This window comes from Hypomesus transpacificus, chromosome 9 (genome assembly GCF_021917145.1).
Source record: "Hypomesus transpacificus isolate Combined female chromosome 9, fHypTra1, whole genome shotgun sequence".
Taxonomy (NCBI): Eukaryota; Metazoa; Chordata; class Actinopteri; order Osmeriformes; family Osmeridae; genus Hypomesus; species Hypomesus transpacificus.
Window position 1 is genome coordinate 20,515,738 of NC_061068.1, and position 26,231 is coordinate 20,541,968.

General features: G+C 39.8%; 1 protein-coding gene across 2 annotated transcripts in view; it reads left to right on the plus strand.

Annotated features, from left to right (window-relative positions):
• slc2a9l2 (solute carrier family 2 member 9, like 2) overlaps positions 1-26,231 on the plus strand; it is a 147,129-nt gene that overhangs the window by 90,722 nt on the left and 30,176 nt on the right. For both annotated transcript variants that reach the window (XM_047025544.1, XM_047025543.1), the window contains 2 exons: positions 11,634-11,735; positions 12,372-12,447. In XM_047025544.1, the coding sequence (XP_046881500.1) occupies positions 11,634-11,735; positions 12,372-12,447 (178 nt within the window). The remainder of the gene's footprint in view (positions 1-11,633; positions 11,736-12,371; positions 12,448-26,231) is intronic.

A 26,231-nucleotide genomic window follows, 5' to 3' on the forward strand; every position in this document is an offset into this window, starting at 1 on the left:
TCTATTGTAGAAAGAATGCCAAAAGTGTATTCGGCTGTTATATCTGCGATTTCAGATTACATTGAGACATGAAACTGCGTAGATTTGTATAAAAACTGAAAAAAATTGACGTGTTCTTAAACTTTTGACCAGTAGTGTATATATCTTTTTTATACAGATCAGGTCAGAGAAAGATAGGAAAGCAGGGAGAGTGGGAAGGTTAATCTGGTAGGAAATGGCCCAGTTTAATATCGTACCAGGGCCCTTGTAGTTAGGCCCCATTTTTTTCTGCTTCTCGCTCTATCCGGTGAGCAGTTGGTTAGCTTGTTATTGTTGTTGATTAGTTATATCAAAGAGAAAAAATTCAACAATGAAATGTCCAAATGTATTTACAATCATGTATTTCATGTGGTGGTTGTAGTTTACACAATTTTCATTCAGGAATAAAAGGAACTAGAGAGGGTACAATTTCTGGGGAAATTGTGAGGTGTTTGCGTCGGTTGTAGATGGGTCCTAATTTTTACTGATATTTCTATATTTTAAATAAAAATGCGTACTCATTATTTATGAAGATGGCATAGATTTAAAAGCATACATTTGTTGCTGCTCATTTACACTTCAAAATACAAAGAGTGAAGTGTAGAATTAAATGGTTCTCTTCTTATTTATCTTAGTGCAAGAGGGAATGGTGATGGATTATGTGGCAGCCTCACATTGTTTAAACAGTTGCATCAAAATGAAGAAATTGGGCAATCCTGTGTAAAATGTTTCCCAACCTATATGACTTAAACTTCCAATTAAGTTTTTCCTTTCTAGTGATATTTTTAAGCAATTACTCATATTGCATTCATTCATTAATAAAGAAACCCCTTTAAAACAAGCTTTTTCCATCTGATACAAATGATAGTTTTAGCTATGTATAGTAAAAGTATAAGTATAGTTGCACTATTTCAACATTAATCAAATTGTGTTATCATCTGATGGATCCCTCTGTAGATCACAAGAATCACCAGTTCGATCCCTGTGTCTCGCTAAAGTATTCAGCTTAGAAAACGAAGAAATTGGGAAATCCTGTGAATCCCTTCTAGTGATATTTTTAAGCGTACTCATAATTGCATTCATTAATAAAGAACCCCTTTTGAAACAAGCGAATACTTACAATGTTGTCACTGGCAGTATCTCAACTGGAAATCGCAATTTAAACAGTACCATCTGCAAACTGAATATAAGCCCCTCAAAACGTTAATATATGAAATCCCATAGGGGACTATATTCAAATGATAATACAATTTCAGAAATTCATTTTCATTTTCAATATATATAGGTGTTATTTGAGACAGTAAGACAGACAATGCAATAATCCAAATTGAATTAACATTGTCACATGTGATATGGGCGTTCTATGACAACATTAAAATTATAATGGAATAACGGTTCGACATTTCATTTGCAAAGACGTACCCCTCTTTACAGTGGACTATATTCAAATGTTAATGCAAATGTGAACATTAAAATGCTATGTAAAAAATGTAGCTTAATTTTACATTTGTGCAAGCATTATTTGAGTTGTTTGAACATTGCAATGCACTTTCTAACTATTTGAAAATGAAAACGGCATGTGACATCTCATTTTCAAAGACTCGAATATGCTGTGAGGCGTACAAAATTCAAATGCAATATGCTAAACAACGCTCCCTGTCAATAGCATTTCCATATTCAAGTCACCACGCTCATTTAGGGACAAAATTAAATAATGAAAAATAAATCCGTCAGACCTCTCATCAAGGTGGGTCTTCAGTTAAAATGTTACATTGTGTCCACTCTACAGAGAAAATGTGACGTTTAACACATGACAACCATTCTTTTTATTTTGATACATATTGTTCAATATGTATTAATCTCAAATCTCTCCTCAATTTTGACTAACCAGTAGGTCACACTAGTTTATTTAGGTTTGTCCTTAGTTTGAGTAATGCACCTTTGCAAGCCTGTGTTGTCAGGTAATCTTTGATCTGCTCCTAAATATTGAGAACTGAGAGCAGCTGCCACATACAGTGGCAGACTTAGTACATAGACAGTACTCTGTCCTGGGGGATCATTTGGTCCACAGAGAGAGGCCTCTTGTCTAGGAGCTTCTAACCCACCAGCATCTTTCAGTCCCACACTCTGACGTTGCTCAGCGTGACACAGAATGTCCAGTGCGTTTCTTTTGTTGCCTCCACCACCCGGCCTCCACCCTTGGTTCTGTGTACCCTTTACCTATGGGAGAATGTGTATCGAGCTCTCTGTCACAATGTCCTGTTGGATTTGTCTGATTTCAATGGGGTCGCCCATGGTTCTCTCAAGAACCTCGTGGAGCTTGGCCTCTCCCAGTCTCCATGAGGGTTTCTACCAAAGGGGCGTTGTGCCTCCGACTGGGCTTTTGCACAAGGATTACTTTGAGTTTTTCCTGGATATCTGTGAGGAGGAGCAAAAGATTGCTGGGAAGTGCAAGTGGGGTTCTGCTGCTCCCACTCGGACCGGCAAGAAGGCAAAGCTGGTTGTTCCGGCCTCCCTGGCTCCGCCGGATCCGGTGTTGGTGGCGCTCCTTGATCTCAAGACTACTTTGAGTGCCATGGACGTTCGTATTCTCTTTCCTCCCCTCTCACCCTCGAGGGTGCCCGGGCGGATGCCCTCCCCCTTGGCATGCCGGTGGCGCCAAGTGGGACTGCCGAGGTCCAGCCCATTTATATGTTGGCCAGTGCTGTACCTGCATTGCCCTCCAAGGCTGCCTTTCTGCCCCCGGTTGCCGCAATCCAGGGGCATTGTTTGACATAAAACTCTACTCGGGCACAGGCCCCTATTCAAATCCCTTTTTTTCTTCCAAGTGTGTTGCGCACAATGCAGTAGCCTACTAGGCTATAGAAACTCCCCTTGCTTAACCCACTATACAACAGTTCGGGGACGAAAGTTTGATATCAGCTTTGGCGGGGGCATCCAGGGCCGGCTGCAGCCTGCTTTGACTGGGGGGGCCGTGAACATTTCTGGGGGGGCATTATGAATACGGAAGGGGGTCGTGTAATTCTTTATATAACCATTATTTTATTATGTTTCAGTCTGCTTAACGATCCGAGTGTTATACACATTCTGGGCTTAACCCAAACCCATGACATATCCTTGGTTTGATCCATATTTTGGGGCATTCATTTGAGCGCAAAAAGCTCTATTTAAAATAAACCGCTGCCGTTTTCCAATTGGCAAAAACCTTGTCTATGAAGGTGATGTCTTTATCATTTCTGGCTCCAAATTGTCGACAGGGGAAGCAGAAACATGCATGTAGCTTGACTGAGTATTCTAACCAAGTTTGAAAGCGATGCCCTAGGACCTTGGCTGAAAATGCGCATGGGGTACGTTTGCAGAACAGGCTGCATTGGATTCAAACCATGCTCGCCTTCACCCACAGCAGCGGTAACGTTGGTACCGAAAGACAGGGAAGTGCTTCCACTAGGACCAGCAAGCTCTGCCTGCTCTGGAGTATGAGTTTAATATCCCTTGTCGTAGGGGCAGTAGTAGATGGTTTGGGGGATCAGAAATCGATGCATGATAAAAGGTTTTTCTTTGTAGGTACAAACACGCACGCAAAGAACAATCGATGGCTAACGAAGCTAAAAGAAGCGACCACTGTTAACGTCATTAACCCGTGTATCTTCTATGAAAACAAATAAAGATTACAAATGAAAAAGAAGTATGAAATTCCAGGGCCTAACATTAAACACCAATGCTACACTTTACTATTTGTCAAACGCCCTCCACAAAAGACCGATATCTTAGAGGACAAGTGAGTGGCGATTCGAGGTTGATTTAACTTTTATCGGTAAACGTGGATGCGGAGCTCTAACTTACGTTGCCCATTATCAACCAGACAATCACTGGGGAATCTTTTAAAAAGATTGGTTAAAAAAAAAGCATATTACTGAAAGCACTAACAGACTTTTTCATAGCTTCAACATGTAACCATTTTGGCTGAAGTCAGAAGGGGCTTGGGGGGGCGCGGCAGAAATCGGGGGGGGGCGCGGCAGAAATCGGGGGGGGGCGCAGCCCACCCCAGCCCCCCCCCTGGATCCGGCCCTGGGGACATCTATAGTTAATGCAAGCGCACATATTTTAGTTTTGCTTCATGTAATATTGTATTTGTTTTAATAAAAATAAGATGATCGGTAGGCCTATCATTTAGAAACGTTCTTAAATCTTTTGTAAAAATAAGATGATCGGTAGGCCTATCATTTAGAAACTTTCTTCAGTTTTGTAATGTTTTCTTAGCCTACCTCAATTCTGACTTGTGTGCCGAGTCCCTAACACCTGGACTTCTGTGTGCGTGCTGCAGTGGCTATTTGGCAAGCTCAGAAGAGCGCGCTGACATGCATGGGTTTGTGTTTTTGGTTAAACTGCTTTGATTTTACAAGCGTTGATTGGGATACTGCGTTTATTTTTCCTGGGATCATCAACCTAAATTAATGCACTGACTAATAAAGTAAATTGTTAAAACTCAAACTTTAGATTTTACTGGGGCACAGCAGATTTATACTGGGGCAGTTGCCCCAGTAAAAAGGGTCTAACGACGCGCCTGCCGTAATCCCAACCAGGCTTTGCGATCGGATCATTTCAGTTAAAGACGTCAATCTGGTTAGGATACTGTTGTGCGGTTCCAAGTATATAAAAAACGCTTGGTCGATTGTGGATCGGTTGCGGTGTTTCTGAGGGACAGCGATCTCCGGCTGACTAGGTTTTTGACGCCTGAATTCGTTAGGGCTTTTGGGGTGTTTCATGACACTGTGTGAGGTTTTTCCAGAGGCGCATCAAACTCGATACATATTTGGCTATCATCTGCGACCTGTCGCTCTCTTATGGAGGCACATTATTCTATGAGTATCACAAGAGTTTTTTTGGAAAAGCCACCCTGTACATCCAGAAGTTCAATCAACATTTTGACGGGTTCGTGGTGGATATCGGGCTCATTGGGCGCACTTTTACAGGTCACCGTCCTTTGTCCTGTTCCGTGTGCAGGTCCTTTGCACTCACCATGGGGTTCTGCCCTCAGACCATGCCGGGTAAACAGTTGGGACAACTTGCGTGATGTGAAGCACGGGCTCAGCGGCATGGAGCGTCGTTCATTCAAATGCAAAACCTCCAAAATGTATTCATTCTGTACGGTTCTTAGAAACACAATGATGAGTGCAGAATACACACAAATCTGTTATCTAAACGTCAAGATATTCTTAAATGTAATTTATATCACAAAATACTCTGCAAAGTGTATTGAGCCTTACTTCTTATATCTTCTTAAATCTCCATATATCTTATATTGTTATCCACTCTTTTGGCTGATTAAAAGTACAATTTTGAAGAGTAGTCAGTAGGGATAGAGCACACAGGCCTAATAGATGGAGAACCATCTTGTGAGGATTCAGCTTAAAAAGGTAAGCAGACCTAGGAATGCCGCCAGGGGGAGAGTAAAGCAGAGTCACAAAGGGGCTATAGCACTGTACAGAGAAAATAAAACGGGTTCAGAGATTAATCTTGGGGTTCTTCAGCCACTTCACTGCAGCCTATCATCTAAGGAAGCAAAAGAGAACAGATGTTATTCAGAGAAGAGTGGTAGCAAAACTGCCGACTGGTGTCTGTCCAGGACAAGAGAGCATTCAAGCTCTGTTGAGCAGGTGGTCTGAAAAACATGTTATGTTTTAAAAGCTTGTCACTTTTGAAAGTGTATCGTATTTTTCACAGAGGCACTTAGAGCCCTGATCTTATTGTATTGCAAAGGTTGCAAAAAAAAACATCTGTATTTGGTGTGCCAAAACCGTGATCTCAACTACAAAATTGCATAATACCACAAGACCATAAAACAACATCTCGGTGTAGTCAGGTGTAGTCTGTAACAAGACAGTTATACAACAAGATCTCAAATACAACATGCACAAAACAGTCAATTTAATAGATACCATGACAAATAATGTACATATGATGATTGTGTGATGTGCCCTGAAGTCAGTTGATTAGTCTGTGACGTTTGAAGTGGCGATAATCAAAAGATGGCAGGGAGTGAGTGGTGCGTAGTTGAACCAGGATATCATTCCACTGCCTTTTGGTCAACCAATAAGGTTGGATTATGTCCTAGGGGTAAGGGTCAGGTTTGAAGACCAGCTGTCCAGCTGCATTAATGATGAGCTGCAGACGGTGTGTGGCACAGGCTGGTAGGCCTGCTAAAAGGGGGTTGCAGAAGTTAAGACAAGACAGCAATGTGGTCAGGTGGTTAAGAGTGGCAAAGGATGCGAGCAGTTAAAGGAGGATCAAGGCAAATGAGAGGTTGGAGGCTCTAACTGTGTTTTGGGTATCCAACACCACCAGGAAAGCATTTAAGTCAATTGACAGGCTTTGATTCCTGATTGGTGGGGATCCAGCAGGTTGTACCTGAGATAGGGCTGGGCGGTATGCCCTAAAATGTTTATCACGGTATAAATCGTAAGCACTGACGGTATCAGTATTTATCACGATATTTTAGTTATTCTTAAAATGTCATGACAATGCACTAGGGATGCACGATATAGAATTTTAGCCGATATTCGATATGCCGATATTTACAAGCTCATTTTGGCCGATTGCCGATGCCTATACCGATATATACACCTCTGCTTTTTAATTAATGAAAAGTCTCTCCTGTACTACAAATAATCTTTTATTATGATGGGGTACTTGCTGTAGATACGGGACATTAAAAACTTCATTTGTATCATTTTAGAAATAGACATTCACTCATGAAAACTATTGAAATGATTTAAAATATGGCAGATTTATTTATATTTCCACGTCACAATTTTCATACTTGAACAGTACCTCCTTTACAATTGTTGACAATGACACATTCTTGACACATATGCACAGCAATGCAGCTGTAACTCTGTAAACTTAAAATGTATCGCATCACTGACACTTTACAAACTACAAATAGCCATTTTGTCATCATCCTTTGATACTGTAAAGTCCTGCCACACAGCCGACATGTTGAATCATGTTGGTGGCGCTCAAAGTAACTTCTAAAACTGATTGTTTCAATCCTTGATTCTGATTGGCTACATCACGTTCCATGCCATTGTAAAATACAGCATAACCTTACAGGTTGTCTTCATAACATTCTTTAACATTCCATATTACTGCGAATCAAATATTTCAAATACAAAAACACGGCAAAGGTGTCCATCTGGCTGTTGCGTGGCAACGATTTATGTAGGAACTATACTTTGTAGTGGCGGAAGAATGACGGTTTATTATTAAACCATTTAGTTTCCAATAGTTTTTATTTATGAAACCATATCAAATATTTGTATAACAGTTTTAGAAAAGCAATAAGGCCCGCAAGTCCGTGTTTTGCGCTGACTTTAGAACGGGTAAGGGGAGTTGTTAGGCACAACGCGACGGGCTTATTGCTTAATTAAACATTTGCTTTGCGTGCGCATAATTTGCACGTCACCTTATCGGCCAGGTACATCGGCAGAAAGTTTCATATCTGCAGATGCCGATAATTAAGTTTTGAAGCTTTTATGATCATGTTTATGATAATGTTATATTATCGTGCATCCCTACAATGCACTCCGCACTGCAGCGGCTAATCTACTGCACTCGGACGGATTTGGATTGGGTAACTCCGGTGTGTCACTGTCACATGAGTTGAATTTTCAAAATTTTGCAGCATTTAAGTGCCATGGAAGATCGACTTCTCAGTAGCCTACGCGTTCAACAGTAGCCTACGTTTATAGGATCGCAAAAAAACTGTTAAATATTTGTAGAGTTAGCTCTAGCTATTAACAATTATTACATGGCTGAATACTCGATTCTGTTGGCCTACAATAAACATACATTTCACAATTCTAACCAGGCATTGGATTTGTCAAACGCATTCTGGTAGATTTATTTTCGCGCACATGCATGGCTTTCAGGTGGTGAAAGAGATTGCTAGTGTTTCCACCTTTGGCTAGCACAATTCGACGACACAACTTACAGTAGGCTACTGTTTGTTGGTCGATGTCGGATAACTTGAAACCAAATAATTTCCAAACAACAGAGGCTCAATTTTGTTTTACCAATTCTTTGTCCGGCAAATCAACCCCACTGGCGTTATTTTAAGACATCATTAACGCTTGCTTACACTTGCCAACAAAAGCAGTTTACTCATATGAATGTTTGCTTCCTCTGCGCCAGCTTGTTTGTTGACTTTCATTGGCTGGCACAATGCGTGCAGCGTCCATGCTGCATGTTTTTTTTGTAAAAGATACAAATTTGAACTAGCCCACTAGGCAGTATCACTTGACTTATATTTTATACCAAACAGAAACACTTTACTAATACATTTATTAATATATTGTGATATCCATGATATGGCAAAATCCATATACATTACATTAAGTCATTTAGCAGACGCTCTTATCCAGAGCGACTTACAGTAAGTACAGGGACATTCCCCCCGAGGCAAGTAGAGTGAAGTGCCTTGCCCAATGACACAGCGTCATTTGGCACAGTCGGGAATCAAACCAGCGACCTTCTTATTACTAGCCCGATTCCCTAACCGCTCAGCCACATGACTCTCTATCATGGCACAACGCAATACCGGTATGCTCGTTCATACCGGTATACCGCCCACTCCTAACCTAAGAACAGAAGGTTCCAGAGTTTTAAATAGGAATAATAGTAGAGATACTGTTTGATTAAAATATCACACTAGTCACCCTCTGTGGAATTGGAGATAAATGCTTGAATTGAGTACAGTGTCCAGTACTAGCAGCAGTCATTTCAATTTGGTGTCAATTGTTTTTCACGTGGGAAGGAATTTTAAGAGTAAAGCCAGATGCAAGTGCTGTAGTAAAGAGTACAAATAATTACAAATAAATGTGTAGGAGCAATTGAATAGCGATGAAATTCTCGGCTTTCCAAGCATATACTGTATGTTACCTAGTGTATCTTTATTGCATAATATACATTCCATCCCCAGCTTTTACTTTCTGATATCTGCTGGTTGGTCTCCTGTTCTCTTTGTCTAAATGTTTATAAGATGACACACACTACTCACTCTCTTTCACTCAAAAAGAGAGATAATGAAATACAATATGTAAAAAAATGTACCTTGCCTGAAAATGTTTTCTGACACATTGAAACGCTTTTGGCAGATTCAAATGTAATTTGCTGTAATACATTTTGTCAACACTAGTTCACTCTCTGAAACTAGATCCCTTACTGTACTGTACATCAGCAATCAACAGTTCTGAAGGCATACTTATTAACTTTAATGAAGCTTGTGTGAAAGGTCCATAGTGAGATGGCTTTAAGGGAAAAAAGATGATTGACAGTTGAATTCATTTTGCTCATTCAAAAACCGCCTGTAGAACATTCATATTGACTTGTCACTCAACTTCAACTGCTTTGAGAGGCCTCAGAAACTCTTCACTTTAATTATACATCAAAGCAATGTTTTGATTGTTTTTCATGCAAGCTTGTAGAATATTATTTTTTATTATTATTCTGCATACAACTAATGAATCATCGATTACAATAAAAATTGCCCTTTTCAGTAAATTCCTCTGTAAGTCTGTACAGTAGCAAGGGTTAAGCTTGTGTAAGATGGGAAATATGGACCAATTATTTACTTATACTTGGGCTGGACTAGCCATTGATGTGATGATTCCACACTCGGCTAGAGAGAGTACGGCTAGAGAAAGCCTCCGCTGACTTATTTAGCTTTTAATTAATTTGCAGGGTAGGGGGTTTGTCTTGTCTAAAGGTTTATATCCTGATTTGGCTGTCCTTAACAGAGTTCAAAAAATACACACAGCCCAGAATGCCACAGTAATGAGTCATCATCTATTGTGTAAATAACATACCGGTATTAGCTATCTTAATAAAGGTTGTGAAAAGACCTCAGGTTCTTAATTTGAGATGAATGAGCATTATTCTTGCCTCATACATAGCCATCCCTACCCCAAATGTTTCATCTTGGGGGTCATTGCCATACTAATATTACAACTAAATGGTTGCCTAATGTCTAAATAATGCACTTTTTCACATTTGCCATTTATCCCCCAAACATGCCATTGTCCAACTGTGCCATTGCCCTTTTACAGTTTGCCTCTGTACACACCTATGGGTAGCGTGTCTTACCAATGATGTCACCAAGTGGACTGTGACACATCACATTAGGGTTAATGTCATGCCACAAGCATTTGTTGCAGAAAAAGTTATATCAAATGTTGACAGACCATACTCAGGCAATCTGTTAACGATAACTGACCTTCCATGAGGGAAGAATGGATAGCGACTATTTTTGCAACTACTCTGTCAGGAAGTTATGACAGTAGGGTGACACCAGAGAGAAAACAATAGAATCACTAAGGTCAACACCTGCATGTTTGCTCTGATTTATGTTAATGCATTTACATACTGTGTAGCCATGTCCCAAAGACCTGATATTTTAAATAGCAGATAGGGCTTTGCTTGAGAGAGAAGTCACCTTGAGTGGTGGTCTGCTGCCTATAATTCATGTGCCCCTTGAGTGGATTAACAGGACAGGTCTGTGGCCAAATGTATCAAACACTTGGAAACTCTGTAGGCTTACGCTCCGTGCATGTATCATAGGCTGACAATATCTTTGTGGCATCACCCAATATGTAAGCTGCTGTATCAGCGCAAGACAACATAGATTACAACACAGCCCAAGACAACACAGATTACAAACATTTTGAAATATTTTGTGAATATCAGTCATCCTATGAATGTATCAGTTGTGGGGAAGCATGGCAAGTTGAGCATGGTTATTGACAACAAACCTGGTGAAGGTTGTAATGCTGTTGAATAAATGAGAACAGCTCCCACTTTATCTACTTTATCATCCTTTCTCTCTTCAAGTAATTTGCTGCTCAGTGCTGCCGTGAAACATTCTTGACCAAAGCTCTTTGCCTTGTGTTAGTCAAAGGACCACATGTATTGTAATGCAAAGCTAAGAGAACCAATACTCAACAACACAACTAACCAAGCACATATACAGAAGCTGACACACAATGCATATAAATATTCAACTTTCTTTGCTTTCCAGTCTGCACAAATTCGAAAACAGTTTTCTTTTCCGGAGCTGGAAAGAGAACTGTGTGAAAACCCTCATTAATCTCTCCTCTCCATCTTTAGTACTTGGGGACCCCCTGGAGAGTGACTCTAAACCAATGACCTCTGAAAGACTGTTCAATCCCACAGCTTGGTTTGAGTGGAGGCTTTCACTGTTAATACTTACATGCTTTGATCTTTGGCAGTGGTTATGTAGGGGAAAAAAGCTATAACTCTTGTCAAAAAACTATTTGTGGGTGGAGTTGCAGGGTTAGGATCATTACACTGTAAATAGAAGTTTGTGAGCTTTGGTCATGACTCTTGAAGGGGTTGAAACAGGAGAATGTGTGTTTTATTTATTACCCCTGCAAAAGAACATTGACAAACCATGTAACGGTGGGGTCTTGTTTAGAAAAGGGACACTTTATCTCAGTAGGATGTGCAGGTTGAAAAAAAGACATACGTTCAAGCAAACTGTGCTTCATGATATTCAGCCAACAACATATTCTTATTCTGGTCTCTTTTTCTACATACAGGGTCTTGTAATTGAGCGAATTGGAAGAAGACCTCTGCTCATATTTGGTTTCTCTGCCATGGCTGTGTGCTTCAGTCTTCTCACTGTATTCCTGAACTTCCAGGTCAGTTTAAAGGCAGTTTTTGCATCGTTAATGAAATCCAGTCATTAACAATGGAAATGGTAAGCAGACAGAGAATATGCATATGTTAGTCCACAGTTTCTTATTGGACTGGTATTCAATGAATACATTAACCCTAAAGTAGGTTAGTTACCTGTGTTAATTATGTTGGAATCTAACATCATGTGAACTACAATAGCATAATTGGTTATTGGCTGTTGAGTACACATAAACAGTACATTAACAGAACAGTACAGGTACCGCTATAAATGTAGCTTTATACTGTTTTCTTATAGTGGCAGCAAATACACCAAAGAAAGAGAGGGAGAGAGAGAGAGGGAGGGAGGGAGAGATGAAGAGGGAGAGGGAAAGCATGAAGATATGTTGACAGAAGCTCTCTCTTTTAAATATTTTATTCCGTATTGTATTTCCACTTGTCTACATCTCTAGATAGTAAGAAATATGGATTACACTATCCCATTGACCAATTTACACTAAGTTTGGAAGTGATGTTATCTACAAACTGTAGATATCAGGCAGAAAGACCTTCTGTGGGACCATTTTGGACCATTGGAATTTCTGTTCTGGCTACGCAGAACGCATTAAAATAAATTCACTCCTTCTCTCCCGGTTCCCCAGGACAGAGTTTCGTGGATGCCTTATCTCAGTTTCACCTGTATATTGGCTGTAATTGCCTCCTTCTGTTCCGGACCAGGTAATTCTACCTATTAGGATTCCTCTCTTATCTCTCTGTGTTAAAACTACCAGAAGTGTTAGGTGAATTGGCTACAGTTAGTTGGGGAAAACGACTTGTGAAGGAGATATGCTTTAAAATATAGCCCTTCACCAAAACCTACGCCACCTTCATACCACATAGTATTATGTATCACTAAGAATATCAAAACATTTGTTGAGTGCCAAATTGCTGCATCGGCCTACTGGTAATAATTTCTCTGATTGCATTTAGTCATTCAGACGCTCTTATCCAGAGCAACTTACAGTGAGTACAGGGACATTCCCCCCAAGGCAAGTAGGGTGAAGTGCCTTGCCCAAGGACACAACGTCATTAAGCACGGCCAAGAATCGAACCGGCAACCTTCTGATTAATAGCCTGAATCTCTAACCGCTCAGCCATCTGACCTTCCAATGATTCTGTATAACCTATCCTTTTTTTTTTGCATATTTTACACCACTTTCACCACTTTTTTCATTATTAGGTGCTTTTTAATGAGTTCAGACCACAGTCAAATTCATTTATGAAAAAGTTTTATTTAATCTGGCTACAGAAACGCAGACACTAATCCTGCCTCGTTGTAGTTCAGTTTGGTTGTTTGAACAGTTACAGAAAACTGTATTGACAGTCGATCCACTGCACTTAAACCATGGAAACAATCAGCCACTGTGCCTGTGAAAAGAATCTCATGGGCAGGTGCTAGTACAGATTAGCATGCCAATTAGCATGCAAGGCTTGTCGCAAGTATTTTTAGCAGCCACCAATACATGTGTTGGGGACAGTCTGCTAGGTCTGTATGAGGAGGCCTGGCAGAAGGCTGGTGCTAAGTTTCAAGTTGTTGCAAATCAGCTACGTTCTACATTCTAATTGAAGTCTGCTGGGAGATTTAATGCTGGGAACTGGGAATCCTTCTTCCAACGCCCATCTATAGAGCTTGTGGGATATTAAGGGGTCTCTCTATGATTTATGGCTTACCAAATCAAACGAAGCCCTCGGTGGCAGAGAGAAAGAATACACAGGAGTGATGACCCATGGAGTGCTTTGTGCACTTGTGCGTTAAAAGGAGAGGACACCGTGACGTCCCTTCACCATGGAAACGGTGGCCCAGATATTTTGAAGTTGCACCAAGAAAATATCTGTATCACATGAGTTGTTCTCAAAGCAGAGTGTAGGTTTTTTTCCCCTGCTGTGTTTTGGTCATATTATCCTTTTGAGGCTTTTCATGTTGAGCTTGTGACACACTCATGTAAACTACAGTATATGAGGATATGTGAAGGTAACAGTTACATGTTGATCCATTGAGCATGTAAGGAGAGTATTACAAGATTATTTTAATGATTTTCACAGTATCACATAGTACATGAGATAATGATGTTATAACACATTTGTTTAATCATTTACACCCCCACTGTTATTGAGGATGTAACTTTTTTTTTCTAATGAGAAGTATTCCTACAAACAGAAATAATAAAGAAACCTAGCTTGCTTGTTAATCCAAATCATGCACCAACCTATTCTTGTAAAAAAGTTGTGGTGGCCAATAAAGAAGGATGAAAGGAATAGTGATGAATAACGCTTTTTGAAGGTTTCTGTGCCATATTACGTTGTGTTGAAGCCAATGTTTTTTGGGAAGTTTTAGATATTTAATGATCAGGAGACAAAGATTGAACTTTTGGGGGGAATCCCATGCCTTTTAGCCCTGATTTCACCCCAGCTGTGTCTCCTGTCAGCTGATGGGTACTCGTAAAGGGAAAAAAATTGCTGCGTATAACCCAAGCATCCGCCTGCTCCGCTGTCCATGGTGCTGATCCCCTCCCCTCACACAATTTGCTCTGGGGCTGCCACTGACAACCGTGCACAGCAGACTGTCTGCAGCCAAGCTATAGTGCTCTACAAAGGTGTCAAAGCCATCATTCCTTTTTATATACAAAACATTGATAAGACCAAACAGGGAAGTGATGTTATTGTTTCTCCCTTTCCTTGTGCCCTTCCGTCATTATATTTTACAGTAACAACTTTTCTGACCCTGTAGGCCACCTTCTGGTACAGTACACCTTCTGGTACAGGACACCTTCTGGTACAGTAGCCTTAACCCTGACCCTACACTCTCATCAGCCTTTTTCAAAATGACCACTAGCATCTGTAAAGGTCAAACACACATGGTCTGGAGTTATCCAAATCAATACTGTTGATAAAATCATTTTTGAAGCATTACACTTATCATCAATGCATCGACATTCCTCATATTCCCTTCTCCAAAATGAGTCTAGATTCTGTTGTCAAAGATTTGAATCATAGATTTCTATGGATTGATTGCTTCCCTTTGAGCTGTAATGAACTGAGAGTGTTTGGGCCTGAGGGATAATCCCAGTCAACAAATACACTAGCTTTCCATTTTCACAGAACTGCTGTCACATTACGCCAATGTCAACATTGCTTGTGCCTTAACGTTTGCTCTTGGCAATGCACTTATCACTCAGTGAGTAACATCTCGCCTAGACACTGAGGGTGTTGTATGTACAATATGTATTAAAATTCAGCACATATCATTCAACAAAAGAGTGGCTTTTACTAGCATGGGAATGTGGACCATCTGTTTCCTCCTGCAATTCCCAATTCACAGGAAGTTGCACCAGTCTTTCTATAATTGTTTTTTTGACTACATAATTTTACTTTTTACAATTACACTTTTGTTAGAGAGCTCTCAATTCTGATACTTGGTGGCCCCAAAAATGTTGCCAATGATTATTTGGCGTGACATTAACAAGGTGGGAGACACTTTTTACCCACACTTTGGAGTTGCAATGTATCTGTCACCTGAGTCCTTTGAAAAGCAGATTAACAGAATACATAGATAGTAGATAGTATAAAAACTGGCCAAAGATAAATACACAAAAACACCCAGTAATAACTTTCCATTATATTTAGACATTTTAAACCACAAATTAAGGAAAGCATGTAGCTATCTTTGTAATTTTGTGAAAGGTGTTAGTTTGTTAAATAAGGTAACATAACCCCTGACAGCCATACTATTCCAATTGCACATACAGTATATCTCACTTAACAGGCTGGGCCCACATTCTTTACAAGCTGACATTCTTGTAGGCAACGGTCCCACAGACCAGTAACGATGAATGAAATCCCCCCCAATTACTTTTACCAACCCTATCAGTCAATGCACAACAGAACACACTGTATGTAGAAGAAGACACTGTTGAGGTTAATTGGGATTTTTCAGAGCCTGGAGCCATAATTTTGACTGACTGTGCTAAAAGCTTTAGTGAATCTGTGTGGGTTTTACCCATTTTCTTTCACTTCTGGGAAGACAGTTGAGGGTTTTGGACAGGGATTGGTTGCATTTTTGGTATCTGTACCTCGCTTACATTTTTTATCAATAGTTGAAGTGTGTGGATACATGGATATTTTGCAGATCTACGTGTATTTTATTTATTCAGAATGCATGCACCAGTGTGTCAAAAGAAAATCCAGGAATTGTTATCAGCCCATAAGGGTTGAATAGAAACTCCACAAATCGAACATGTATAGTGATCAAGCAATCTATAGTGATCTAACAATTGTTTAGAGAGTTTAAGACTAAACTGCTATTGATTGACAATCCATTGACAATAGTACCCAATGTCTTTTTTCATTTTTCCATGACCGCTGTACACCACCAATGGACAAACATTGTAGTAGGCACATCATTGACCCAGCAGTTAAAATCATTTACATACCACAAAAAATACAGAGACAAGCACACGCAATGAGAAATTGAGATTATGTGTGTTACTGATTTCTGACACAGCCTATAAAGTTGCTGTAGACGACAGTTCTTTCTTTGTTGAAGCCCTGAGTGCACATTTGTGTTGTAATTAAAACGAGTGGTGTCCACTGATTAAGTGCAGTCTTTCTGTACTGTGAAGAGGGAAAACCCAGATATTCATAAAGTTTGTGATGATTGGCAGGTTCTTTCTTCCTGCAAAATATATTTGGGATTTTAAATTAAATTAAGCTGCTTCATTTTGGGGGTTTATTAAAGGTGATCTACACAGACGCAGCAGTTCCCACTTTTGCAAACCATACATTTGCGTTGGGCGCATGAGTCATTTATCCCGCCGGTATAATAGCAACAGCGCCTGAGTACTGCCCACAAAGTTACATGCGTTTCGCGTTTGATACTTGCGTTTCAGATCGTTTAAATAATATCTCTATGTAAAACACATCCTACAAGGAAATAAGTAGGTGGCACCTCATCATCCAAATAGGGTACAGTGCACATGTCCTGTGTCTGTCCTGTATGTCTTGTAAGGTATGTTCTCATGCATAACATCAGTTTCGTCACGCATTATAATATAATTTACTCAATTCATTTGACAGATGTGCACACCACCCACAGAGTGTATCCTCTCTAAAAGATCAACCTCATCAATTACGTAATTTCAATTAAATATAAATGCAGTTCATGTCTTCATACAGAGAATGGGCAATAAACACAATGTTTTGCTTTTCCATCAAATCTGATGTCAATGGATTGTTACTGTGTGGCATTTTAAGAAGAATGTCTTCATTCGTGTCATATTTTATGTTTCCATTTTAGTGGAGACTCTAGATGTCAGTAAATGAAAGATAATCCATCAGTTTCTTCAGATTGTATTTATTTGTTTGAAAAGCAAAATTACTATGGGCATTCAAGATGGCAATCAAAACAATTTCGTTTGGAAGAGAGCCCTGTCTTATGGTTTGCAAGATAAGTAAGGGATAATGCCCGACGAGGTGTCCAATATTATCTGATAATGGACGATGCGGAGGCGTGAACCGTCCGACGCGCAGCGGATCAGATGATATTGGACACCTCTAAGGGCATTATCCCGCTTATACCATGGTCACTTGCCAAAGTGACAAAAAATGTTTGGCAGTATTTTCAATATTTAGCAGTATTTTCAATATTTAGCTTCTGTTGTGCGTTTCTGCATTTGCTCAATGTTATATAACATTTTAGAGGACTTACAGGCTAGAGTAGGCGCCCTATCTCATAAGACTTAACTTAGTTACGTCATAGAATTTTGAAATAGAAGAGGGAGAGGGGGCGCCGTGAGCGCTGAGCGAAGATGGATAAAGCAAAAAAACTGTCTGGGGCGAAAAATAGAAAAAGAAAGAGGGAAAGGGAGATGACATGTCGAGGGATGCAACAGCAATTGAATACGTGGATGGTGAAAGCCAAAAGGTAGGATTTTAAGTGTCACGTCTGTGCTTGAAGGCTTGCAAATATTAATGTTAACAGCTAGCATTTGTTAACACTGGGAATGTAGCAGCCAAATTGGGGTTTAAGGCTAGTTTAGAATATGCAAAAACGAGGTTGCTGAGCTGAAAACTGGAAAATAAAAAGTAACATCACGTACAATAAATGACAAGAATCTGGAAAACATAACTAATGCTATAACTCTGGTTTACCATCATGCATCAAGCTAGATACCAAACTTGGAGGCTTGCAAATATTCATGTTAACAGACCATTCTCAGATTAGCTAACGCTAGTGTTTTCTAAGTAGGTGGGGTTTACTGCTCATGGTCTTAATGCAAACCAATGTTTACGATCGCAAGATTTAGATTTTGGTTAAACCCTATGGTACCAATCCCATGCATGACATATCTCAATTTTATTAAGATAAAATAACTGGTAAATATAAGGTAGCATACACAATAAATGACAAGAAACTGGAAAACATAACTTGTAATATATTCAGTTTTACCATTAGCTGTTCATATTAGCTGTGCTGTCAGACATACAGGCTATAGATACATCTGTTGGGTGACATGGAAGCTGTAATTACAGGGTCACATATCTGTCTTTCTGTCTATGCTAAGTGGCTCTCCATATTTGTACTTTTTAAAACAGCAGCACAACCTTACTGCATAATAGTTGTCTTATCTGATGCTATCACTAGGCTGATTTAAGAAATTAATGTAGGCTGCTACATTTAACAGTGAATTCATTTCATTCAGGTGTGAGGATGGTGGATCAAGAAAGACAGGGGAGGGCAACAGGTAGGTCTAACATTAGGTGGAAGTGTAGGGGGAGCCACTTGATACCAACAGATATCTTCTTATATTACATACATATTTCTTAATATTATTAATATGGAAAAACTCATCTGGAAAATCTATTACATAATGTTTTTTTGACAATGTGTGTTAGTGGAGAAGAACACAGGCAAGTGAATGAGACAGACATGATGTCGGCGATAGCAAGTAGAGATGAGGCCAGTGATGACATCAGGTAGGAGTTCTGTTAGTTAGACCACACAAAACTAAATGTCCAGTATGGTTTGAAGTTCTGTTGACCAACCTATTCACTGTGTCCTTTTTGGGGGTGAAATAGTTCAGACAGAGATGGAAAGCCACTCACCACTGATGAGGAATTGGGGGAGAATGTGGAACAGATAGGTGAAGATGAGGTGGAAGAGAATGTGGAAAAGAGAGGTGAAGATGAGGTGGAAGAGAATGTGGAACAGATAGGTGAAGATGAGGTGGAAGAGAATGTGGAACAGATAGGTGAAGAGGAGAGGGCTGAGACAGGGCCTTTGTCAGAAGACCCATCTGACTGGCCACCACCACACCAGATTGAGGACTCGTTTAGGCAGTGTATGGTTGAGAATGGCCCACAGAAATGTCCGGATGGGCCGTATCCAAGATCAGACAAGAGTAGAAGGTGTTTTTCCAAAGCATACTGTTTTCGTTCAATGTCCAATGGAGAAAAAGTGCAGCGGGATTGGTTACTGTACTCAAAAAGTACGAATAAAGTTTATTGTTTTGTATGTAAGCTTTTTGGAGGAGTTAGAGCTGTTGACACCAGCTTTGTGGTGGGGTACAATAACTGGCAGTGTCTTTCAAAAACGCTGCAGCACCATGAAACCAGTGGTAATCACATAAATGCTTATCTGTTGTGGAACGAATTAGCATCCCGCTTACGCCTTGGTAAAACCATTGACAGAACATTGCAAAGAGCCATAGATGCTGAAAAGGCACACTGGAGAAGTGTGTTAATGAGAGTGATCGACTGCATACTCTTCCTTGCAGAAAGGAACTTGCCACTGAGGGGGAAGAATGCTAAGTTAGGAGATCCTAAAAATGGAAATTTCCTGGGTGTCCTTGAGCTCATAGCACGATATGATGTCACACTAGCAGAGCATCTCAGAAAGGTAGCCTCTAAAAAAACTACAGGATATCTTTCCTGGTGCACTCAAAATGAATTTTTAGATTCAATTTCAGCGTGTGTACTTGTTAAAATTTGTGCCCAGGTCAAAGCCTCTAAGTACTTTGCAGTGGAGTTGGATTGCACACCTGATATTTCAAAGCAGGAGCAGGCCTCAGTAATAATACGGTATGTTCATACAGACGACAACAAGAATGCCACCATCAATGAGTCTTTTGTTGGCTTCACAGTCGTGAAGGACACAACTGGTAAAGGCCTCACAGAAACACTGACTGGGGTGCTGGATAACCTGGGTTTGGAGTTGGCTAACTGTAGGGGGCAGAGCTATGACAATGGCTCAAATATGAGGGGTATACACAAGGGTGTGCAAGCATTGGTGCAGCAGAAGTGTCCAGAGGCACTATTCATCCCTTGCTGTAGCCACAGTCTGAACCTCCTGTTATGCGATGCTGCGTCATCAAACAGAGTGTGTCTAACCTTTTTTGGCACTCTCCAAAGACTGTACACCATGTTTTCGGCTTCAGTAAAGAGGTGGGATATTTTAAAAGAATTTGTGGACATTACACTGAAGCCTCTGAGTGATACCAGGTGGGAGGCAAAACTAGACTCTGTCAAAGCTGTACGTTTCCAGTTAGGGGGGATTCTTGATGCTTTGGAAAAGCTTGAGGAAGTGGAAAAAGATGGCAAAACTGTCTCAGAAGCCAAATCACTGTCTGGCGAGATTGTCAGCATGGAGTTTCTCATGTGCCTCTTGGTTTGGTATGATCTATTGTCAGAGATCACCTATGTCAGCAAGGTAATGCAAGCAGTGAACATCTCAATGGACACTGCCATTAGAATGATAGATTCTCTTAAAGAATTCCTGCTTAAGTATAGAGTGGAGGGATTTAAAAAATCCCTTGACATTGCACGCCAAATAGCCATTGAGATGGATGCTTCCCCTGAGTTTAGAGAGAGACATTTTAGAAAGCAAAAGAGATTTCATGGTGATGATTCCAGCACTGGCTATTATGAGCAGGAACCCGAGACCCATTTTAGGTGCATGGTTTTCAATGTAATTGTTGACACAGTAATTCAGGAGTTGTCTGACAGATTTAGCAATCTTCAGCTAATGTCCGAAAAGTTCAAGTTCATCTTTAAAATGGAACACATGACAAAAGCTGAGTTGGAGGAATCAGTGACAAGATATGCCCTGACTACCAATGATGTTTCAAGGGATATCATTCAGGAAATGTACCCAGCGAGCCGTCTACTTAGGGGTCATGAAAAGGCTCTGGATAAATTAAATGTCCTCCTACAGGAGAACCTTGATTGGGTATTTCCAAATCTAACAGTAGCCCTGACAGTTTTCCTGACAATGCCTATGACAGTTGCCTCTGCGGAGAGATCATTCAGCAAGCTAAAGCTGATAAAGACATACCTTTGTTCCAACATGAGTAATGATCGCTTAACCCAATTAGCAGTAATTTCAATAGAAAACAGTGTGGCACAAAGTATTTCCTTTGATGCAATACTAGATAAATGGGCAAGTGCAAAGGCACGCCATGTTACAATTTAGTAGGAACTAAAGAGCACTCTACAATCTTTGGTAGCAACACTGTTACATAAGCTACATTATAGGAGGGTTCTAAAGGATTTTTGTTTGTAGGCTTACTTTTGCATTTTATGGCATTATGTTGCATTGGTTATATGTTATATAGGCTATAATGATAATGTTAATGTTTGTCAATTTGCAACTGTTTATTTGTTAACATTGTTAATAATACCATATCATTATGTATCATTATGGTAGGCCTACAGTGGCTGATACACTTGAAAATAAACCTTTATTATTTAAAGCCCATACATGATGATGTCCGGCACACTTATTTATTTATTGGGGGGGGGGGGGGGCGCCAAAATTGTTGCTGCATACCCCTCCTACACTGGGTAGTTGCGCCCCTGAATGTACACCCTGCAGCCAATCAGAATTGAGTATTCACCCAGACCATGGTATAAAACTACTTACAGTCCAATGCTTCCATTAGAACCTTCTCCAAAAGGTGCCTATTTTGAAAAATTAAAATGTAAAGAAAAAATCCAGACTGTATATTTGGCATGCACCTAAGCACAAGCGTGACATGTAAGTGCTCACAGAGCAGAGAAAAACTAAAACGGGGGAAAAGGAGCAGTGAGCCACGGTATACAGAGACATTTTGTATCAGCCTGTAAAAAAAGGACTGTGCACCTGATGGTGATGATTATCCTTATTGCGAATACACAAAGTAAGTCATACAGTACATTTTGTTCAAGGTAACACACCCTTGTTTGAAATCCCAAAGTTTAGGACTGTTGATCCATTTACTTTTGACTCCATGCACCCCAACCATGCATTGCTATATTGGCAGCCACAAATGATGGATGTGCTCCCTGTTTTTCATCATCCCTAGCAATTCAAATGATTCATTGTTGTACCATTGTCTTGTTGCAGCTGGTGCTTTTGAATTTATTAAAATACCTTGATTACTTTTTTTTACTGCCGCCAGCACTGATAGAGAATATCATTGTTCACTGGCATTATACCATCTCTAACCAAACAATGAAGTACAATACAATCTGTCATCAAAATAATTGTCAGTTTAAGTGTCAGATTCACATGTGCATCTGAACAATGCGGATTTTAGGGGGGCATCGGCTTTTGGGGCTCACAAATGGTTTCCGTTATGTGTTAATTGGATTCATGTATATAGACTAGCGACACCACATTCATATCCACTTTCACTACATTTCAATTAGTCTGACAGGGAAGAAACAGATTACTTTGAAAATGTATGGACTATTGATGGTAAAATGAACAATACAATATCACGGCTGACAACTTTTTAGAAAACCTTGGAGTGAGATTTGGTGGGGCCAACCAAAATGAAGCTGCGTACACAGCAAATTGTTAAATGCCTTCAATATGTTTTATTCAATGCTAATCATACAGTGTCTGTTTTTCAATTTAGATATTTTTTAGTGGGTGTATTGCATCAAATGTCCCTGTATTTTTTAAAGTTCCACCCCTGGAGCAGGGACTTCACGGTTCCTGATTTTTGCTTCCTGGAACTGAATTTAGACTCTGGTTCCTGCTTTGGAAACACAGTGAGTTCTGAGGGAAAGTTCCTAGTTTTGGGGTATCATGGCACCATGACCATAGAAAATAAGCAATGTTTATAAAGGAAAGCTAAAGTGTTGACAGACAGGATGAAGTGGCAAAGACAATGGGCTAGTGAAGAAGATGAATAGCCTCCAGAACTAAGACAGAGAAAAAGAGAAGAGAAAGACAGAGCAAGAGAGTACTCAGAAGTCAGTGGAGTGCTGGATGGTAATGAGAGGCCTGCTAAGGTGAAAATGACCTGCCACATGGCAAAGCACACTTTACAGGTGTGCACAGGGAATAGAAATAGATGGGACAGAGATGGAGAAAGATTGCCTGTCAATGTAAAGTCCAATTTGTTGAAGACAAGAGGAAGTTAAAGAGATATGGTAGAGAATAAGGTACCAAACGATTGACTGACAAGAACAAATTTGTGCTTAACAAATTAAAGATATAACTTACATGACTCAAAGAGGGAGAAGATTTGGACTATGTTAATAGGGAAAAGCATTAAGAATTGGAAATGATTATCCATGTTCACAACAAACACACTGCTGCTCAATTATTTAGGGAATTAAGGGAAGTAACATCATATATGTCTACCTGAATGCCCAATATTTAGAGTCAAATGGCTGAGCGGTGAGGGAGTCTGACTAGTAATCCAAAGGTTGCCGGATCGATTCCCCACCGTGCCAAATGACGTTGTGTCCTTGGGCAAGGCACTTCACCCTATGTCCCTGTATTTACTGTAAGTCGCTCTGGACAAGAGCGTCTGCTAAATGTAAATGTACTTACCAAGAAAGCTCTCAAGTAGCAAGATCTTCATTATGTACATTGACTACAATCATCTTATTCCATACAATAGTATCAGTTTCAGCAGGAAACTATCTTTCCCCCTTTCCTGCTTGACTCTAAACCACCAAGGTGTGTCCACCTTGGTCTTGCCAATCAATAACAAGATGTAAAACATTGACCTGATTAAAGTCTCACTATGAAAGACACTATGTGACTTTTGTGAATTGTGCTTTTTAGATGAACACTAAAAGGTTTGAGCTTTCAGCAACCTTAATTCATTAAAATTACACTTAGATTTTCCTCTTCCTCTTCCTTAGATGCTTACAAATGACTGCAGAAAAGTAGTATCTCCTGGCGCTATATCTTTTCTTTGTTTATTTAGAAAAGAAATAATTCATTTCTGTCATTTAGCTGAGGTTACCATATTTTTGGGGGCAGATTCAGATTTTATGTATACTTTTTTTTTTTTTTACCTTGTCTGCATTTTTATATTAAAGTATGATTGGTATTGTATGTCATTTTTTACAGAAAATATGACTCAGTCCCTTACCTGTAACAATGCAATGTAAACAGTAACACCAAAAGCTGTTATCCGAAGTATACTAAATGGTTATTTTGGTTCATAGGTTAAATCTATAACATTAGCCTACACTGCTGATGTTGAACAAAAAACTTTGTGCAATGTTGCTGGGTCTGACAAAGTTAATCTTTGGAATATGTTGCTGAGCAGGAAGTTAAAATGCATTATTGTTTCAACATGTTTGTCATATTAACAGAACATCTGTTGAAAGACCTTGAAAGCATAAACTTGACTATGTGACACGTCACATGATTTTGACACAAGAAATTCAAACCTCATACATATTATTCCTTAAGGACTATTTTTTATATGTCACAGTTTGTCTCACAAGAGTCACTGGCATAGACCCCTCTTTTCCCTCCCTGGAGTAAAAGCCCAGGTACAGTAACTCCATGTGGTTCCACCAGTGCCTGTAATGCAAAGAACATGGCATATAGTAGGACCTGCCATACACATTTTTCAGCTTTGTATGTTGTGCAGTGTTACGTTTTCTCTTGATCTTGTTGGCTGGGGTCATCCAGTACATGCCTCACTGTTGGTATGCAGACAAAAGTGCTACTTTTGTGAATTAAACTGGTTCTGTGAAAACATATTTGATCATAAACATTTGGTGAGTGGAACCTGTTTCCATTATTGAGGTGTGCAATAACTGTTGTTTAACATCGTCTTGTGAGCACTGGATATAGAAAACTTGTCACAAAAACTTAAATGTCTGGAGAATCCCCATGACTTGTCACCATGGCAAATTGTAGGATCTCAGACCTGATCTGCTGGTTATATTCTTGGTCAATTGATGCACATGATGACAACCTATCTTTTTCAGATTGTTACATTTTCATTTAGCAGACGCTCTTATCCAGAGCGACTTACAGCAAGTACAGGGACATTCTCCCCAAGGCAAATAGGGTGAAGTGCCTTGCCCAAGGACACAACGTCATGTGCATCGGCCGGGAATCGAGCCGGCAACCTTCAGATTACTAGCCCATAGCTCTAACTGCTCAGCCACCTGACTAGCATGTTAGAAATGCTAATAATGCTTTTCAATGTGCATATGTGCGTGCACATTCAAATGTGGATGCAAAAATGTCTCATTGTTTTGACAGCAGGAAAAACGACATTAGTGTTGTCTTTATGTAATTAGTTTTATTTATAGTGTCTGTTCAAAGTTATATAATATCACTAGCCTCCAACTAATACCCACTGAAGCAATAAACCGTACAGCTTGTTTCAGTTCAAGCATTGAATACAGAAGGTACCAGGGTCATTAGAAATTCCATATGGTCAGTAACTATGAATTGTAGGGCTCCAGGAATTCTCCACCCATACTGTTACACAACAACTTGGTGAGGACTGTGACGGTGCTGGGTTTACTGTATACAGTTTGGAATACTCCTGTAGCATTTGGTTTGAAAAAACAGAACATTATTTCCATGGTTGAAATTTATAAAATTAAGCAATGAAAGAAATACATCACAGTATTTTACAACATAAATTTGGTCAAGCATCACAGATTTCCTCTCATTGCAACCTGCTTTCATTAGTCATTAAGAGGCACAGTCAGTGTAAGGATGTTGTCTGTCTCTATCTGTCCTTCACCATTCCGGACTGTCAGCACCTCTCTACACTCTGGGGTACAAGGCCAAGAGTCACTGCAGCAAAAAAAAAACAGTATTTTCCTCACCCCCCTCACACTATAAACACATGCTGTCTACTCGGAAGGCCTGCAGAAACATCTGTTATTGCTGCAGTTGATACACACACCCTCATTACCACTGTCTCTTCAGACCTCCACAGAGTCAAACTCGCCATGCCTCCACAACATATGAACTCTGATTGACCTTAGAGATCAGGACACATTTATTCAATAGTAATGAGGATGAATTTAGATTATTTTGTCACTATTTAGAATTTAGAACTACTATTTAGAATAAGTAGATAAATAATTATATTTTAAATTCATAAATAGTTAGATGGAACAATGTATATTTTATTTATTGACTCGGGACTCCAACGCCGTCACCATGCACCCCATAAGACCCAGCAGAGCGCCCGTATCTGCCT